Source organism: Nymphaea colorata, chromosome 5, assembly GCF_008831285.2.
Source record: "Nymphaea colorata isolate Beijing-Zhang1983 chromosome 5, ASM883128v2, whole genome shotgun sequence".
Classification (NCBI taxonomy): Eukaryota; Viridiplantae; Streptophyta; class Magnoliopsida; order Nymphaeales; family Nymphaeaceae; genus Nymphaea; species Nymphaea colorata.
Window position 1 is genome coordinate 7,584,189 of NC_045142.1, and position 17,226 is coordinate 7,601,414.

At 38.9% G+C, this 17,226-nt stretch overlaps 2 protein-coding genes across 2 annotated transcripts; both read left to right on the top strand.

The window, feature by feature from the left end:
• The first annotated feature begins 6,427 nt into the window (after positions 1-6,427).
• On the top strand, positions 6,428-10,564 carry LOC116253901 (40S ribosomal protein S23-like). Its single transcript, XM_031628893.2, has 4 exons — positions 6,428-6,590; positions 9,755-9,910; positions 10,007-10,133; positions 10,270-10,564. The coding sequence occupies exons 1-4, from the start codon at positions 6,586-6,588 to the stop codon at positions 10,408-10,410; spliced, it is 429 nt and encodes a 142-aa protein (XP_031484753.1). The 5' UTR covers positions 6,428-6,585; the 3' UTR covers positions 10,411-10,564.
• A 4,570-nt stretch (positions 10,565-15,134) lies between these two features.
• LOC116254786 (cytochrome P450 89A2-like) lies at positions 15,135-16,874 on the top strand. Its single transcript, XM_031630359.2, has one exon. The coding sequence runs from the start codon at positions 15,206-15,208 to the stop codon at positions 16,739-16,741; it is 1,536 nt and encodes a 511-aa protein (XP_031486219.1). The 5' UTR covers positions 15,135-15,205; the 3' UTR covers positions 16,742-16,874.
• The last annotated feature ends 352 nt before the right edge of the window (positions 16,875-17,226 follow it).

Genomic DNA, 17,226 nt, shown 5'->3' on the forward strand with positions numbered 1-17,226 from the left:
GATGATTAATTCTGAACTAAGTCAGACATTTACGTTTGATCTGCCCAAGTACCTGTATTGATATGCAGGTACAATGATACGGATACATGGGTACAGCTGGGTATATATGACTGTATTTTAAAATTTTAAAATTTATATTTTCAAACGTAATTTTTTATTTAATTTTGATTTTTTTTCCTTCTTTTATATTCATTCCATCTAGATTCTATATTGTCCTCTCTTTTTTTTTTTAAATTTTGAGATAGGGATTGGTTTCGGCCTTTTCCAGTCTGAATCTGCTACATTCTAGATTCCAATGTGAAATTTACTCACAACTTCGCATGCAAAACATCATTCATGAAATCTTCAGAATATTTCTTTTCATACTCGAAAAATGACAATGGTGTCGGCATAGTGACCAAGAAAACCTATTTGAAGACTCGACATATATATGATACACTATTTTTTTTTTAATATTTATTGCTCAGGCCTTCTTGGTTGAATTTGATTCTGTTGATTCTAGAGTAGAACGTGAGTTCTGCTGTGAGGACAGTTTAGTTGATGAAAATGTTTCCAGGGATGAAGTTTGAAGGTTTTATAGAGGAAGCAGGGATTAATCATTTGGGAAAGCAATGAATGTGAAGATGAAATCAACTTTCGCAACCAACGATCTCCAAATTCTGGTAATCAATGAAATGAAGGTGCAAGATGATGATGTCTGTCGTATGGATATAATATTGTGTCTGTTTTATATATGAATCTGCATCCAAATTTTGAACTGACCCATTTTCAAAATGTAAGTGCATTGGATATATAATATTTATTTAAAACTAAATGTGTTTGAATATGAATCCAATTGGACATTTGTGCATATTTGAATCCGATCGGATGTCATTTATTAAACCTAAATTCGATAAGATTTCTTAATCAGATATTACATTTTTTTCATATCCAATTTTTTGAAACGGTTCAGTTCGATATGTGATTTAAATCTAATATATTCACATCCTTAGGATCAATGCAGGATCAAGAGCTTGTGGATCAACCACACGCTGCTCGATTCAGCATTGCAAAGTGCGGCTTTTCGTCATTTTAAATAACAAGTGAACAAAATTTGTTGCATATATCAACATCCTAATTTTGTAGTGCAACAGTTTAAATCTTGTAAGCATTATGGTGCTAGAGATACATAAAAGAAAACCTAATTTTGAAAACTTTCACTTGGCCCTTATAAGTTTTTTTTTTTTTAAAAAAAACATTTCAAATTTTCAACCCTACAAAATTTTGAAAAATAGTTTAAAAAATATAAAAAAATTCTAACTTGGCCCCTGCTCGCTTGAAACACGAATACTAAAGCTTGCCAGCTATAATGATAGCTGCGTGTAAATAAATATGATTGAAGTGAAAGAAAATGACACATTGCCTAATAACATTCCTGATGACACTTTTCTTTTATAATAATCTGCAATTCATCCTCACTACCAACATTTCCTGAGCCTGGTTGGTGAACTCCAATAGCAGCGGCTGGATTCCATTTTCCTCCACTGCTGAAGTAAATTTATCCTTCTGGCTGGTGACTCGAACACATAAAGAAAGTTACAGGATGCCCAAGTCTACCAAAGTCCAGTTGGTACATGTATGTGTGTTGCATAAGTTAAAGGTGGTGCAACCAATAAGTTCTTTGAACCGTTCTCATCCTCTCGAAGCATTTTAGATAAGCATGGGCACCAAGCCGCCGGTGGGTACCCAGTACCCGGCCCAGTCGAGCCCGGATCTAGGTCGGGAAAACCAGGTCCCGGGCTGGGTTCGAGCCAGCCCAGCCGGCCCGTCCCCCATCCTCCTCCCCCGTCCCCCATCCTCCTCCTCTCCTTCTTCCCCCTTTCTCTCCACCTCCTCCGCCTCTCCTTCTTCCCCCTTTCCCTCCACCTCCTCCCCTCTCCTTCTTCCCCCTCCCCCCCATCGAGCCAGGCCAGGGCCCAGGTTTCGGGCCCAATGGGCTGAGGGCTGGGTATTACCGTATACCCACCCCTAATTTTAGATAGTGTTAGTGTTTGGATTACACTTCAAAACAGATTTATGAAAGCAAAACAGCTTTCTGCCATGATAACAGGTTTACACCGTTTGGATGACAACAAGATCAGGTTTTCTCAAAAATTATGTTTTGAAAACCTGAAGAGCTTTAGGTGTGTCATCTAAAACCCACAAACCAATCTCTTTAAACGATTAAAAAACGATTTTTTCAGAACAGTTGTCACCACTCGTAACTCGGGCACGAGCTCGGCTTGATTAAATTACAAAATATAATAATATATAAATATTATAATTATAATAAAATATTATAATTATATATATATATAATTAATAAATTAAATATTAAAAAACTGTTATTGGGCTCACCTGAATTTATCGAGCCTACTTGGGCTAGTCCGGTAATTTATCAAGGTGGCTCGGTGCCCTTTTTTCAAGACCCAGGCCCGGACCCAAGTCGAGCCAGGTACCTGCCGGTGGCCCGGTCCAATGCCCAGCCTTAAGCAAAATAAAGACATGGCTTTGGCTTTATCTTCACCCAAGTAGCAATTCTCTGCCCCTTTGAGCATGATAGTTTCACGTTCAATCAACCCGTTCTCGACAAATTATGAATCAGATCCTTCCTCTGGCTGGAGAGGGCCAATAAAAATGCATATTTGGCTGATATGCCACTTCCCTGCACATTGATGTTTGAGCATAGCGTATTCGACCATGTGTTCCATGTTATGCCGCTAACATGGGAAGGCAGGTTCCCTTTGGTGTAAGGGCATTTTGGTAATTGTAAAAAATATATATATGATTCTAAGCCCTTGTGGTATGTAGAGGGAAGGGTGCTCCATTTAATAAAAAAGAGTATTTTGTCATTTTTAGTCCATAACATGTGGCCCGTTGTTAAGGGCCATAGTATAATCTCATTTGAGTATTTTTAGGGGAGGAGTGGTTCATTCCACTACGTAAAAGATGTCACTGCCCTCTTCCTTTCCGCTCCTCCTTTTTTCTCTTCTTTCTTCCTCTGTTCCTCTCTGTGAGAGCGGCAGAGAGAGAGAGAGAGAGAAAGGCCGATTCCCAGAGCTTGAATGGCGAGTGCGAGGGAGAGAGGGAGGAGGGACTTAGCGCGAGAGAGAGGAGGCTCTCCCCGTCGCTATTTGTATACATTCGAACCTGCGACCTCTTGTGGTGCCCACTCGTAATCATTTCCTACCTCTCCCCTCGAGGACGTCGTGCGCGCGGCTCTACTCACTCCCCCGGGCGACGCCGTGGACCCCACTATTCGAATACTAAAAGCTACGACTTCACATTCTGCCTTGTTCCTACATAAATTTTCAGCCTTGCCATCCGCGCCGTGAAACGACGTGAGAAGTGCCGTTGTAGCGACTCTCGACCGAAGTGGGCATTGCGTAATTTCGGATCAAAACATGTATTTTCTTATTTTACCTAAAAGTGTCACTGCAGCCAATTGTTTTTTCTTAAATGTTGCTCGAAGGGTGTAGCGTATTGGCTGGCAAGACGGTCTACTCCAAAAGAGGTTCACCCATGTTTACTGTCACAATAAAGTGCACTATTCTCTTACACTATAAAAAGATCTATGAATCGAAAGGATTACGGCCTCCTTTTAGGGTACTGGAGATATAACCACTTACCCAAAATTCAAAAAAAAAAAATTTTACCAAAGAGTTTCAAGTTAAAGGAAGCCTAGACACCAGTAAAAGCTAGGTTTTACTTGTTATTTGTGGTCAAATATTGAAATAAAATTCTAGAAACGTTTTGCCCTTTGGCAATTGAACTTGTATGTTTTCGTTACATTTTCCTGTTTGTAAGACAAGGCCTTCAATGTTTACTTACAAGATTATGCTTTTCAAAAAAAAAAAAAAACTAAAATATGCACAAGATCATTAGGGTTTGCTTCAGGACTTATTATAGTTCGTTGAAAGAAAGTATTGGAACGTGACAGCGACCACTCTAAAATTTAAATACATGTTCGTGAACCGCTTTGTCACCTAAGGCACTACGATCCCTTGGTAACCTCCTCTTAGTTGAGTCTAATCCCGTTGAAAGGCAACAAGAATTAATGTTGACACCAAAATTATTATTTGTTGTAAATCCATGTAATTGGATCTCTTTGGCCTCCTGCTTCAGCCTTCCTTGACATCAAATAGTGAACAAATCAACCAAACGGCGAGAAATTTTTAAGATTGCATGTCGTCAAGGGAACGTGAAAAATGAGTTTTACCAAATGACATGGTACGCAAAGTTTTGAACTTTTCGAAATATGTGCAAGGAAAAAATTAATTTCCAAACTTTTTTTTATTTAAAATTTTCATTTACATAGTCTTGATTATTATTATTATTATTATTATTATTATTATTATTATTATTATTAGCTTTTAGGGTACCAGCTGAAAATATTATAATGGAAATGAAGAGTGGAGGCGCATGGATTAATCATAAAGGTTGTACTCCACGTACCTACTTTCTGCCACGGATTCTAATGTGAAAGGATGAACATTAGTGTTTATGTTTCCTCCAACTAAGGCTGAGCATCGGGCGAGTACTCAGTACCCAGCCGACTCATGCCCGAAAAAAAGACATCGGGCCGGTCCGATAAGTTATCAGGTTGGCTCGACTAAGCCCCTGATAAAAAATTTTTAATACATATTTTATTGATTTTTATATATAATTATAATGTTTTATTACGATTCTTTATATTTATATGTTATTTTATATTAAAAATATTTTTAAAAATTTAATCAGGCTGGGTCTGGATTCGGGTTGTAGGTGTCAGCCCAAACTTGGGCATCAAATCGGCCCGAGCCCGAGCCAGCCCAATGCCTAGGCTTACCTCCAACTTAACTTAACAGCCAGAGTTGTCAAGTTCAATATATGTAGTGTCAAACAAGTTTTGGCCCTGCCTTCGGGGTCCTATGTTGCATCAGCATGGGTGAGCAGTGGAACAATAAAGCACCCCCACTTTTTAGGCCTAGAGAAAGTAGCACCAAACTCTCATTTTCTATTAAATGAGAATTGTGCTACCAAACAAGGTTAATTCTTGAATCAAAATTCCAGAATTGTCATACCACCCTATTGGATAGTATTGTGATTCTAAAATTTTGAAATTTTATCATCTCTCTTTAAGGCACAAGTCATGAAGGTTTTTAATCTATGAACTCAAACATGCCATTTTCAGTTTTGGAATCAAAATTCTATACTATCAAGTACAAAGGGAAAGTAAAACTAGAACTTTTATTCCAATTCCAATTTGATGTGGAATTTTGGTTCTAGAATTGTAATTCTAAAAACAAAATTCAAGGTCATCAAAAGCACCCTTAGATAATCAAAAGCAAAATAGATTGGGTCAGAGCGTAGCACATCTAGGAAACTTAAGAGATCTAAAAGAGTTTAGACCACTCATTCAGTCAACCATAACATGCAGAGCCATGTTCCATGATCACACCTGTCTAACAAGAAGAAATGAGACCAGGGGCGGAGGAAGGGGGGGCGCCTAGGCCATGGCCCCACCCCAGCCAATTTTTTTTTTTTACATTGAAAAAAATAGAAATTTTTAATTGCATAATGTATTTTTTGTATTAGAATTCAGTTTGGCCCTATCTGGATTCAGAGATCGGACTGTCGGCCTGCCCCTAAAGAAAATCTTTGCTCTAATCCTGAATGAGACCACATCCTAGTTTTCTCTAAACAGAAACAACTCTTCATAAGCTCACTCATCACCCAAGCATCATATTGCTTAATGATTTCTACGAAACAAAACTAGATTTAACACCAGCAGTCGATCCAACAAGAAAATGCACAAAAAAGTGAGAGAAAAGCTCTCACTTCTCTTTCTCTCTCTTTCACTTTTAGAATTTTTGTTAGCATATTGTTGAACAGATTAGATTTTCTCTTGGCATTTTTTACATTTAGCATGGTTTGCTTTTTGGCTTGTTAGATTCTGATTTTGATCATCTTGTGTGCTTTCTAGGTAGCCGGCTATAAGAAAGGTAGCAGCAGTCCTTCTCAATGATCATCTTTCATTGTTTGTGTGTTCATTCGACTGAACATAGTACTCTAAATAATTGTTTAGGAGCTCTTTAGGAGCAATGAACCGAGCAATAAACAAAATATGAGAGACATTTTGAAAATTATTTTAAAAATAATGTTTTTTTATTTTTATTTTTATTTTTGTCTTTACAAAAAATTTTCTTTTTTTATTAATCAAAAATATTTTCGTTATTAAATCACGAAAAAATCATACACCACCAGTATGACATAACCAGCTTCGACTACCGTTGCCTTGCGATCAGGCGAATTAGAGTCGGAGCTCGACTCGTTAAACAGTCCGAGTCCGAGTTGATACTTAATACGTGGCATCCGCGTAAATTGGTCGCAAAACGGTCTTCTATGTTAAAACGCCAATGCTGCTGGGCAGGGAGAGCAAAAGGGGGTTCTCTAGGGTTTCTCTCTCTATCCGGAGCAGAGTGCTGGCACTCGTGACTGTGATAAGAGGCCACACCTCCATTTCGTCCTCGCACTTCTCTTCTTCGCCCCTCTCGTTGTTGCAGGGGAGCATCCGGATCAGCAATCATGGGGTCTCTCTCTCTCTCTCTCTCTCTCCCCCTCTCTCTGTAGATATGACAAATAAATTGTTCTTCTTTGCTCTTTAATGTGTTATGAATCTCCTTGTGGCATCTACAGTTTCAGTCTTTTTTTCCTTTCTCGTCTGTTTCTATATCGTCCTCTTCTTGCTCTTCCTTTTCTCATGCTTTAGTGTTGTTATTGATTTCAAATGCAACATGTGGTTGCACAGTGACGGTCGAAGTCGTTTCATGATTCTGTTCATATCGTTCCGTTCCTTCTGTTGCTCCTATTTGGTTCCTAATTGATAGATTGAATTGATTGTCGTTGTGCAATTTCCGTGTGATTCTCTTTTGATTCCTTTTCGGATCAAAGTCTAGTGCATTTCCAACGCAATATCTGGTTTCAGTGAGACGGACATGGTAGCGGCGTTCTTAGTAGACAAATAGTTGCTATGTTCATTGGTTTATTGTCCTCTGGTTTTGGTGTCCTCCGGATGTTTTTATGTTCTAATTTTGATTTTCGCGATGTTGGTCTTCATTTTAGCCTGTGTTTTATTTTGGTTATTGGTCTGGAGGAAGCTACGATTCGTTTCTGTTCTTTTTTATCGTTATTTATATCAAATGCTATGCAGAATAGGAGCATAACTGGTGTGATTTAGGAGCAATCCTAGTTGTTACAAGCGAGCACTTTGTTTCATGGCTCTTTGAAGGGCTTCCCATTTTCAAAGAAAGTTGTATCTAGGATGTGTTGCACATGAGTAGGAACCTGGAGAATAAGGGTAACGAAGACTAGAATGAGTATCAGGGCACAGGTTTCAGTTGGGACTTAATTTTGATGAACTTGATAATGGCAATGGCTGACACAGTATCAGGGTATCAGTTTCAATTATGATTGGTTTCATTGAAGTACTGTGAGGATCGTTGGAAATAGGTGAAGGTTAGCGACAGCTTGAGGGATGACTAAGAATAGTATTTACTAGAGCTACCGAGCAATTATGTTCATTCTTAGCTGCTCAAGTTGCCTATATAGCTCATGAATTTCACTTTGAAGATCCCAGTCCTTAATTCTTATGCTGTCCACTTTGCTCCACATGTAGAACAAGCATTACGGATGTGTAGAAGCTTTTGTCTTGTTTTCATGGGGTCAAACCTTTGTACTTCATGACTGACCATAATAGTTAATTTCCTTTTTTTTATGTGGCTTCTCCTTAATCCTTGTGAACTTGCTTAAGTATACTTTTGCCGAATTGCAACTTCAGTTGTCCACTATTCATTTCATGTCGGTGGCTTAGTGGTGGTAACCTGTTAAGAATATCATATCTCCACAACAATCCTTGTGCAACACACACACACACACACACACACACACACACACACACACACACACATATATATATATATATAGGAAGGCTGGATTTCTGTGGGCAGTGTTTTGACAGGTGGGTGTCCAATTGCGGGAGTCATCCGACTAAAAAAAGCGATTGCTGCCTCCTCTCCTCCCTCCGTCCCTTGATCCCTTCCCAGCTCGGCTCCCATGCCCCTCATGCTCCTCCTTCTCTCCTGCTTCCCTGCTCAGTACCATCCCCTTCTTCTCCCCTCCCACTGCCCCTTTTCCAACTGGTGTTGCTCCCTCTCCCTTTGACGCATTTTGGCGCCATCATTCTTCCCCTTTCCATCCAACCACCACGTTAGTGTTTTTACTTCCGTTCCCCTTTCCTTCCAGTGACCCAAGAGAGGAGAGATTTTTCTAAATCGGTGGGTTGTGGGAACCCAACCTCTATATCTATATTATATACACATATGGGAAATGCTTAATAGTGAGCATTGGATTAGCAGAGGCAGTTATCAATTTGCCTATATACATATAGAGTGTGTGTGTGTGTGTGTGAAAGAGAGAGAGAGAGAGAGAGAGTAACTGACTTTTCGATATGAGTAATTGGTAGATACCAGACCACTTGGGTAAGGGATAAAAATAATACCCTATTAAATTTGTGTTAAAAAGTGTTTTAAACGAAATGTCAACCTCCTAATGTTTTTATGAACACTAATTTATAGAAAACATGTTTTAGTTCAAGTTATCTTTTGTAAAAAAAAATTATCTTTTCTACTATCAAAATTTTGTTGTTAGAAGAGCCGTTCATTTTTTAATTATTAAAAAACCATATTAAAGTAAGAAAAAGTGTTGAACTTAATATATGTCAACAAATCACTTTTAAGATCATATCTATAAGGTCACATTGCAGAAAAAATATTTTAATAATTAATTTAATGAACATGGTTTTCATCCTTTACCCAAGTGGTCTGGTTTTTACTATTCCTATATATATATATATATACACACACACACACTTAGTAGTCAAAGTCCAAAATAACAGTAAATGAAAGAAAAAGATCGGACAACAAGAAAAAGAAGAAGGGATCAAGTGAAAAAAGCGGAAGGAAAAGGTGTAAGAAATGTAAAAGAAGAAGAAGGAAAACAATAAGGATGAAGGTCGCCTACGTGGCCAGCCTACTAGAAAAGGTCAGAACCTAGGCAGTATCTATACGTGTGTGTGTGTGTGTGTGTGTGTGTGTGTACTTTTATGTTTGATGCTTCAGGTTTCTCTTAAATAGTATTTTATGTTATATGTGACTGTACGATATCATACATTACACTACTAAAAACTATCAATATAACACAGCTTTGAAATAGTTTGAGTGGTGTAAATATACTATACCAGGTGTAACTTATGATACACCATATATTTGTACTTACAGTTTGATGCAGGTATACTACACCTTGGAAACTAAATATAAGTTTTTCAAGGCTGAATTTAAGTTCATTGTGAAAGGCTTCCACATTTAAAGTAAAATCTAGGGCTGAATGTCATGCGACAAAATTATAGGATTTTTGTTTTCCAGATTAGAGATTATGCCTGTCCTCCAAAATAAAAAATCGAAGTTTTGTGATCATTAAGTTGTTAAAAAAATAAGAACTTACTTGTTTTGGTACTCATTTTAAGTATTAGGAATATGTGAACATGCTGATAGGTGTTATCTTTCTTTAGTATTCTCATATATTTGGTTGAGACTATCAGTTCATTATCTTTCTTTGCCTGTCTTATTATTTTTGTTGTGAGATTTTGCATTTGAGTCTTATATTTATGGTCTCATCTAATTGTTGACTATTATGCCAGGAAAACTCGTGGTATGGGAGCGGGTCGCAAGCTGAAAACCCATAGGAGGAAGCAGAAGTGGGCCGACAAGTCATACAAAAAGAGCCATCTGGGAAATGAATGGAAAAAGCCTTTTGCCGGTTCTTCACATGCCAAGGGGATTGTTTTGGAGAAAATGTGGGAATGCTTTTTCTTTCCTGTATTTGTTGTTTACTTTTTCCACCTTCTGGTTCAAGTTTACTGAGTCAGGTAACGACTGTTTGCTTCCTACAGTGGGATTGAAGCCAAGCAGCCTAACTCTGCCATTCGAAAGTGTGCTCGAGTTCAGTTGATCAAGAATGGGAAGAAGATTGCTGCCTTTGTTCCTAATGATGGTTGCTTGAACTACATCGAGGAAAACGTGAGTGTCTTTTCATATTTCCATGTACTCCTGCACCCGTCTCTCATTTTTTGTGTTGCAGTTCAGCAGCATTTCTAGCTTGAGTTGTGTGACAGTTATAAGAATTAAGAATAAGTGGGACCAATAATTATTGCAGGATGAAGTATTGATTGCGGGATTTGGACGGAAAGGACATGCCGTGGGAGATATTCCTGGTGTCCGATTCAAGGTGGTGAAAGTGTCTGGTGTGTCTTTGTTGGCCCTCTTCAAGGAGAAGAAGGAGAAGCCGAGGTCTTGAGGTGATCTCCTTTGTTTCTGCATACTTGAAGCAGTCTGGATGTCTTGAGAAGTGAGCTTTTTTGCAGGTCTTCCTTAAAGAAAAGAAAAAGAAACTCTTCTTTGACTGGGATTCTTGCTTCTGCAAAATCTAATACTTACAATCTTCTAGTTGAGCACGCTTGTGCAGTGTGAATGCTATCACAGTTTATTTTGGCGAAGGAAAGAATTTATTTTACAAAATCATGTTCAGCTTTTGAAGGAAAACGAGGGACTTGTCCATGTTTGAAGACCTTTTTGGTATGGTGAGTTTAGCTGCCTGAGTTAGCCAACGGGAAGTCTGTTCGGTTGATGATCTTTTCAAACTTGATCGTGCTTTTGTTAGATCCCCAATACTGGGTTTCCCATTTGTAGGAGTTACAAAAGAAAAAGCCTTCACCAAGAAGGCCCCAGGTTTTCCCTTGCCTCCCTGACGGAGGGAGTCTTTTCATAAAAACACTACTACTGGTGGCTGGCCTCCTACCCTTTTATTAAGCATAGAAGAGAATATTACAGAAGACCAAAAAAAAAAATTATGGTCAGTAGGAGTCTCCATAGCCTCTGTTCATTGGGCTTGTATAGACTGTACACCACCTTCCTTGCAGGAAGGTCAGTACAAACCACTGACTGAGCAGCATCCTGTTAGACAGGTCGAAGGACTCCATGGATTCGAAACTGTAGATCTTATGGCATAAACAGACTGTTTAATTATGTCTGAATAATAAGAAGGTGAGTGAAAAGGTATTTATTTCAGGCTTTGTCTAGTTTGTAGCTGTTTAAACTTTTCACACTCGTTTGAAATAAGATAAGTGATCCTCTTTAGAAGAGAATGTCTTGCAAGGCAAAGAATGATTTGTCTGATTATTAGAAAGATCTTTCGAGCTTTTGGGGAAGCATGTAAGCAAATCAGTGCTTTTCTGTGCAGAGGGAACTTGTTCACAATTAGGTCTCTTGCATTTAATAGGAAACTCGCAGAGGAATGCTAACTTACCAGTGTAGCTGTAACTATACTTGCACAAGGATTAGTAGTGAGAGAGATAAGTACAATATGATAAACGCGGGGAAGTAAAGAAGCTTTCAGCACCCACTAGTTACTAGAGAGGACATGCATGACTGACCAAAAAGATGGTCGTTCTTGATTCACCTAGTTCCAACCATGCAAGTGCATCTCCCTCTCTCTCTCTCTCTCTCTCTCTATATATATATATATATATATATATATATATATATATGTGTGTGTGTGTGTGTGTTAGTCTAGTCTAAAATACGAAAAGCACAAAATTTACACATCAAGAAACATTCAAAAGACTAAGAAGTTGCAAAAAGTGAACAAGCCAATTGCAACTAAAATTGATTATCACGATGGACCCAAATGAGGGGCTGAGGTTAACCATATCTAAGCCATGGCCCCAAAGAATTGAACCTATATCTGGTCAGGGTTAGATTCGAATTACTAAAAAATTAGCAGAGTAGAAGAAGCGGAAGCCCCCAACATTCACCGACACACCGACTGCTCGACCAGTCATGGTAAGCCCCTGAAGATGATATGAAGTTGAATGGAAGAACACAAACAGAAGGAGTGAGATCAAAGATGAGAATAAGAAGCAAACTAGTGCTGATCAAATGCTTGACTGATGAGATGGTTTCGAAACAAATTTCACAACCGAGACACAAACCAACCTGCACCACTTCAAGTCCAGTGTTGTCCACTCATCACCACACAATGTCATGCGATTGCATGTGCTCATTCCCGGCCCTCTAAAAGCGTCTATTTTGCATAGCAAAAAAGGTGGCTTTGAAGAGTCATGTCATGATGTTAGACAACATCTGAATTTTGGACAAGACGGAAAAGAAAAAAACACGTATTTTAGATATTTAAAATGTGAATAGATAAGCATAGAAGACAACATCGATGAGTATCATGAACTAGTTGTACTAAGTTGAATGCCAATAAATTCAAAGAAAATAATTTAGTCATGTGGATTAGTTTTCAGCATCATCACACAAAAAAAGTGTTCTTTAAAATGCGAAAATAAGTCAACCAAATAAAACGACAAAAAAATGCCGTTTGTTTTAAAAAACGCTAAAACGAATGAAACATGTTTAAAACGCACGTCTTTTTCATTTTAGGTTTTTTTTTTCATGTTTTTAACACCAAACTGCTTGTTTTTTTACTTATCTACTTTTTTTTTTATGTTATCCCTAATTTTAAAGATTTATTAATTTTTTAACAAATTATTATATTTTCTTCCTTTTTCTTATTTTTTCAAACTCACCTTATTGTACCCGAAAAAAAAATTTCTGTTTAAAATGCCAAAACAATATTTGTAACTTTTCCACGACATACAACTAGCAAAAAGATACACTTGCAAATTCTACAATCAGTGACCAGCGGGTATATCCGGAATAAGTTTGAATTCGTAGTCATTCTTTATCAAAGACATGCACATGGACACATGCACATGAACAAATTGACGCTAAGGTGACGGAGGGATGGCGACCGGGCTGGATGAGCGAGAGGGGAAGAGAGAAAACGAAGGGTAGGAGAAGTTCTCTACGTTGCTAGATAACGAGTGTATGCCAAATATAAACCCTACTATCAATGTCTATATTTACTTTAATACTGCATAATGAATATTTTTAATCATATCGATATCTCATACTTCTATCATTATCTCATACTTTTGTCATTATTTTGTACTTGTGTTGTTATCTTATACACATTATCTCATATGTTGTATGATAATAATATCTCATACTCCTATCTTCATCATACAAGTGTTTTTATCTTATAATTATTGTCTCATACCTCAGTCATTATCTTATACATGTAGGGATTTAAGATAATGACAAAAGTATAAGATAATATATATAAGATAACCACAGATATATGGGATAATGACAGATGTACAAGATAACGCTATGAAATGGATAAAAAAAAAAAACAAAGGCACATTTTTTGTCGTCCAAAGTGGTATATTGGTCATAACTCTATGCATGCTGACAAGTTATACCTTTATTGAATTTCAAAATCTTCTTTTTGCAATTTTTTTTTGTCTTTATAAAAGTATTTTTTGTATTGAAAATAGATATTTTTTGTAATTAACATGGCACACGAAGAAAAATTCATACACAGCATGGCGTGTATAACCAGATTTGAGAGGGCAATGGTTCTGAATTGCATTTGGCATTAGCATTGTACATTGTTATTTCATCCAAATGGGTCTAGCAAGTGTGATCCCGTTATCAGTAAACAGTAGCTAGGGTTTCGCGACTTGACAGATCTTTATTGACTAAATTTTAGTATAAAAATACTTTTGTAATAGGTTCCAAATTCTTTTTTGACTTTAAAAGTCCAGCGTCATTTGTAACTAATGTAAAAGTAATGTTGTTTTTCTGCGTGACTATCAATGTGGATATCATAGCATAGGCTAGATTTTCAAATATATGACTAGATATATGACATGTGAAAGAAGAAAGGAATATTTTATTAAACTATTCTACTCGACCATGGAGTTGCCATATATTTGCATTGAAAGAGACCACTTCTAGTGATTTTTGCTAGATATGCAGTTTATTTTACCTTCACTTGTATCTACTTCTTCACAAATTGAATTATGTGTCACATTTCCTTAAATTTTATTTTTGCATTATTTTTTCAAGAGTTTCAGTATTTTATTAATCTTATTTATTTTACAACATTGATATTGGAACTCATGATTCGATGCCTCGAGGCATAGGCCTTTTCTCATGATAGACTCAACACCTCGTCTTGCGTCAATACCTTCAAGAACATTACTGGTAAATATGTACTTTGAAGAGTCACTTGTTTAATGGTTAATGGAGCGATAACTACATTTTCATAAACCTGTCCCAAAAATTGGAACAAGTTTTTGGTTCCGGTTTCATGAATTTACTTTAAATTTTGGGGTGGGTTCATATATATAGAAATAAAAAGTATGTTACCATTCCATTAACCAAAGGACCCCTTAATAATAATTTTTCTTAATTTTTTCCCTAAACCAAATCAGCCAGGTTCCACTTCACTTAGCGTTTTTAATATATTCTCTCAGATAACTTGGGGTTCAGCTTGAATGAGAGTCAGCAATATGATGTGATGGAGTTCCCCATTGAATTGGGCATACCATGTGATGTACACTGCATGACTATTCTCCTTATGGGTGCTGCCGTACCCATCTTAGTTGACTACCTTATTTGAAATTAATACAGGTCCCAACATTGTTATTTATTATCCTAATGGAACATATAATAAACCGCTCTGTTATATTTGGTAGCAAGGCAGGCTAAAGTAAACGATCTCTACAATATTCTAGGAAGAAACCCCCTATTTATCATCATATATTTATGATTACTTGATTAAGGCATTTGCCCATCATGCGTAGATTCCCAATTTGATATTTAATGAAGCTTTTCCCCTAAAAGTTTAATCTCCTACATAAAATTATGAAGAATTATGAAGCCAAGTGATCGGATATTTGCATTCCTAACTTTTTCTATCAAATTCGAAACGGCTAAGGAAAAAAATGAAGATCCACAAAACAGTAAACCCAAACTTGATTGTTTAATTGTATGAGATTGTTACATTCTATCAAATACGCTATCGTGTTCTTGGCAGCCCCCAACAGTGATGAGCTTCGATGTTAAACAATGGAAGATCTTAACATGAAGTCTATAAATGAACAGACTACCAAAGTAAACGCCGGCCTCATCACTCATGGTCCTGCTGCAAAGAATAGCTGTAACCAAAGGCAGTGGCTATGGCCTCCTGGATCATCTCCTTCCTCTCCCTCTTCACCATCTCAGCCTGTCTCTTCCTTCTCAACCTGTTATATGGAACCAACAAGACGAAGAAGAAGAAAGAACGCCCTCTTCCGCCATGCCCAAGAGGACTCCCCATCATCGGCAACCTACACCAGCTAGGTCTCACCTTCGTGCTCCTTGAGCCCACCTTCCACAAGTTCATAGCCCGCTATGGCCCGATCTTTTGCGTCCGCTTTGGCCCTATGCTGGCTGTGTTCGTCGCCGACCGCAGCCTCGCCCACGAGGCCCTAGTTCAAGACGGCGCCACCTTCGCTGGTCGGCCTCGCTTCCCGGAGTTCGCCCGCATCTTGAACAGCAACCAGCATACCATCAGCTCCGCCGGGTACGGGCCCCTGTGGCGCCTCCTCCGCCGCAATCTCATTGCCGAGACTCTCAGCCCTGCCCGAACTAAGTTCTTTACCAGAGGGCGACAGTGGGCGCTAGCCCTCCTAATAAGCGAGCTGAGGGAAGAAGCTAAGGAAAACGAAGGCATGGTCGTCGTGGGGACGTGTCTCCGGCGTGCTATCCACCGGCTGCTCCTCTTCATGTGCTTTGGTGAGATGCTCGAAGACCATGCAGTCCGAAAGGTTGCAGAAGTGTTGAAAGAGACGCTTGTGGCCACCGAGCGATTCAACATCTTGGGCTTCTTCCCCAAGCTCACCAAGATCTTCTGCCGGCGAAAATGGCGAGAGTTTCTCGATGTCCGGCGGGAGAATGAGGAGGCCCTCCTCCCCCACATCCTAGCCCGGAGGGCCGTCGAGAAGAAGGATGACCGCTTTTGCTACGTAGACTCCCTCATCACTCTGGAGCTTCCGGACGGGAGGAAACTTGATGATGGAGAGATAGTCTCGCTCTGCTTTGAGTTCCTCGGTGCCGGCATCGACACGACGGCGACGGCGCTGGAATGGACGATGGCCAACTTAGTAAAGAACCCCAAGATTCAAACCTTACTTTACGAGGAAATTGCCTGCACTGTGAGCAGTAATGCACAGGCAAGCGAGGAATACCTGGCGCGGATGCCATACCTCAAGGCGGTGATCATGGAGTCACTGAGGCGGCACCCGCCGGGGCACTTCCTCCTGCCTCATGCGGTCGCGGAAGATGACGCAAGCCTCCATGGCTATGCGATACCAAAGAACGCGACCATCAACTTCATGGTGGGGGAGATGGGGTTGGACGAGAGAGTCTGGAAAGATCCACTAGAGTTCAGACCAGAGAGGTTCCTGGCTGGAGGTGAAGGAGAAGATGTGGACATCACGGGGAACAGAGAGATCAAGATGATGCCGTTTGGCGCAGGGAGAAGGGTCTGCCCAGGCATGGGCGTAGCCATGCTGCACCTCCAGTACCTTGTGGCCAACTTGGTCCGTGAGTTGGAGTGGTCCGCCGCCGACGGCGAGCTGGTGGACTTGGCCGAGAAGTGGGAGTTCACTGTTGTGATGAAGAACCCTTTGAAGGCTCGGATCAAACCAAGGAATGGGATTGCTGCTAAGTAATGAAGCATAGCGTTTCGTCGTCTCCGCCACCTGTTTTTCAGAAAAGGAAATAAATAACGGGCGCGATGCATGGACTCACGTTACAGTAATGTTGTATTGGCCAAAGGACAGAATAAGTCTCGACATTTATATACAGAGGGAACGCACTCACCAAGAGGATATCTCACTATTATTTCATGAGAAATTTAAATTTAGTAGTAACCCACTTTCAGGCATGAGAAAAAAGGATATTTTGGTAATTTATTAAAAATATCTTTCCTAATTTTTTTTTACTTTCAACTTTGTCTTCACAAAAAGTTTTCTTTTTAGTATGAACTAAAGTTATTTTAGTGATTAACCATATGAGCACATGAAAAATTGTGCACGCATATGGCGCATATAACCAGGTTTGTTCCTAATTATCCATTTCAAGAAAGTGGTATGGTTGCATGTATGCATATACATGCCAAAATCTTTTCCTTTAAATGATGAAAAACCCTTCAAAA